The 2,099-nt window shown below is 39.1% G+C and overlaps 1 protein-coding gene across 1 annotated transcript in view; it reads left to right on the top strand.

Moving 5' to 3' along the window:
- Positions 1-2,099, top strand: part of LOC131879775 (protein disulfide-isomerase TMX3-like) — a gene marked incomplete in the record, with an annotated part of 20,709 nt that overhangs the window by 11,829 nt on the left and 6,781 nt on the right. Inside the window, 1 exon segment of the mRNA XM_059226189.1 lies at positions 745-975. Coding sequence (XP_059082172.1) covers positions 745-975 — 231 coding nt within the window.

The raw sequence follows: 2,099 nt of genomic DNA, 5'->3' as shown, positions 1-2,099 counted from the left end.
ATAGCACTATTTTGACTTTAAAAACCTTCGGAATATTGCTGGGCTACTCAAATCAAGCAATATACGTTCGAAATGTTTTCCAAAAGACAACTAATAATTATCACGAATCAATTTACAGATCATGCAAAAAAGGCGGAAGTAACACTGTTTTGACTTTCAAAGCCTTCTGAAACTTGCCAAACCAAACAATATTAGCTTAATTTACAAGTTTAATACCAACAACGAATGAATGAAGAAGCAATGAAATAATAAGAGAACATGAATGGCTTAATTTTTTGAAGTCGGAGCTTGAGTCTTGGACGTTAGCGGGTATGAAAATACATTCGCCAAAGTAATGAGCGGATGCTCATTCTGGATAACGTCCAAGCCTTAACTCAGAGGTTCAAGCATTCTTTTGTACGCCATCCTTGACGAAATAAAGGTTAAATATAAACGTGACTTACGAGGGCCCTTCAACTTCAAAGCTCAAAAAGGATGTCAAATTCCCCAGCGAATTAACAATGTTGTCGAACAATGTGTAATGCCGTTTCCAAGAAGGAACTGCAGTCGTTCTCTTTAGGAACTGTCTGTCCTTTATATAATACAAGTAAATGCTGAAATGTTAAAATTTGACACATGGTATGAGCTTCTCATGTTGCTTTTAGATTTCTTGATTAAAGACCAGGCTCTTTTTGAGTTGCGTGATTTATTCTAAAAAAAAACACTGAGGTTCAAGACGTATTCCATCAGGTCTATTCTTTCTAGGTTCCAATCGAAGTTTCAATTTGGATGGACCGGTTCCCCAGAAATTGCCAATTCTGTTGCCATGGAGACCCTATCCATACCCAATCTGCTAGTCGTCAACTCCTCATCCTACCAGCATTACCTCCCTGATGATGATCCAACCAAATTAACCGAGGAAGCCATTGAAATATTTCTTGATGGCATTTTGGATGGAGCTGTTCCCGTTTATGGGGGCGCTTCGTACACGGTCAGGTGAGATCGCCGAATATTTGATTTCCTCCCCTTCTCACGCGGACATCTCGCAGCATGGACACAGTGACATTCATTGAAGGGGAGACTTCAGTGCGTTTCAATGATTCTCAGTTCAGTCTAACCTAGACCTCTTTTGCACTTTTAAAAGAGAATTATTACAGGATTTATTTTATCGGTGGAACCTCGTGGATAAGATGCATATATGATGCAAAATGAAGGATTAAGGTGTAGTCTCCAAATAATTGAAAGCTCGATGAGCATATCCAGTTGAAAGTTGGTAAGGTTTTCAAACATGTGGTTGGATATATCGCACGTTTAAGTCCAGAGATAGTGTCAACGATGCTAACTCTGTACAAGTCGATTATTCAGCCCATCTTGAATATGCCTCTCCCATTTGGGCTCCAATTAGTTCATAGGTTTGCAAAAGCTCGAGCAGGTCCAAAGATGTTTTACTAGGAACATTGAGGATATGAGAGAGCTCTCGTATTGGGAGAGGTTAGAAAGGTTGGGATTGTACAGTATTCAGAGAAGGTACGAAAGGTATCTGATATTGTACGTCTTCAAAAGCATTCATGAGCTTTGTCCCAACCCAGGATTTAGGGTCAATTGTAGTGACCGTAGAGGCTTGACGTGCGTTTTGAGAGCACCATCAAGCCCCGGGAATCCAGGCAAGTTAAAACAATGAAGTCCAACTCTCTTCTTTCTCGGGCTCCTTCATTGTTTAATTTGCTTCCCTCTAATATTCGTCAGGAATACGTAGGCCTTGTTGATCCGGTTGCATCTTTCAAGTCAGACTTGGACAAATTTTTAGATAGCATTCCCAATCAACCTTATATCCAAGGGTTAGCCAGGTCAGCCAACTCTAATTCGTTGGTCGATCAAATAATATATATAAATAAAAGTTAAAGAAAATGAATACATTTCTCGTTTTGAAGTGCTACGATTCCAATGGAGGAAGTCCGCAAAAAAGTACATTTCAAAAAAAATTCAAAAATTGGTCTCTTGACCTAACAAAATGTATTAACTAAGTAACCCTGTAAACTTGATTTGTTGTTTTGACAGATTGAAAAAACTAAAAGTCATGAAAAGAAAACGGAATCGGATCCCCCACCCATGCCAAATAA

The sequence above is a fragment of the Tigriopus californicus genome, chromosome 4 (assembly GCF_007210705.1).
Source record: "Tigriopus californicus strain San Diego chromosome 4, Tcal_SD_v2.1, whole genome shotgun sequence".
Classification (NCBI taxonomy): Eukaryota; Metazoa; Arthropoda; class Copepoda; order Harpacticoida; family Harpacticidae; genus Tigriopus; species Tigriopus californicus.
The sequence above is the reverse complement of the archived record's forward strand: the minus strand, read 5'-3'. Positions and strand labels throughout refer to the sequence as shown.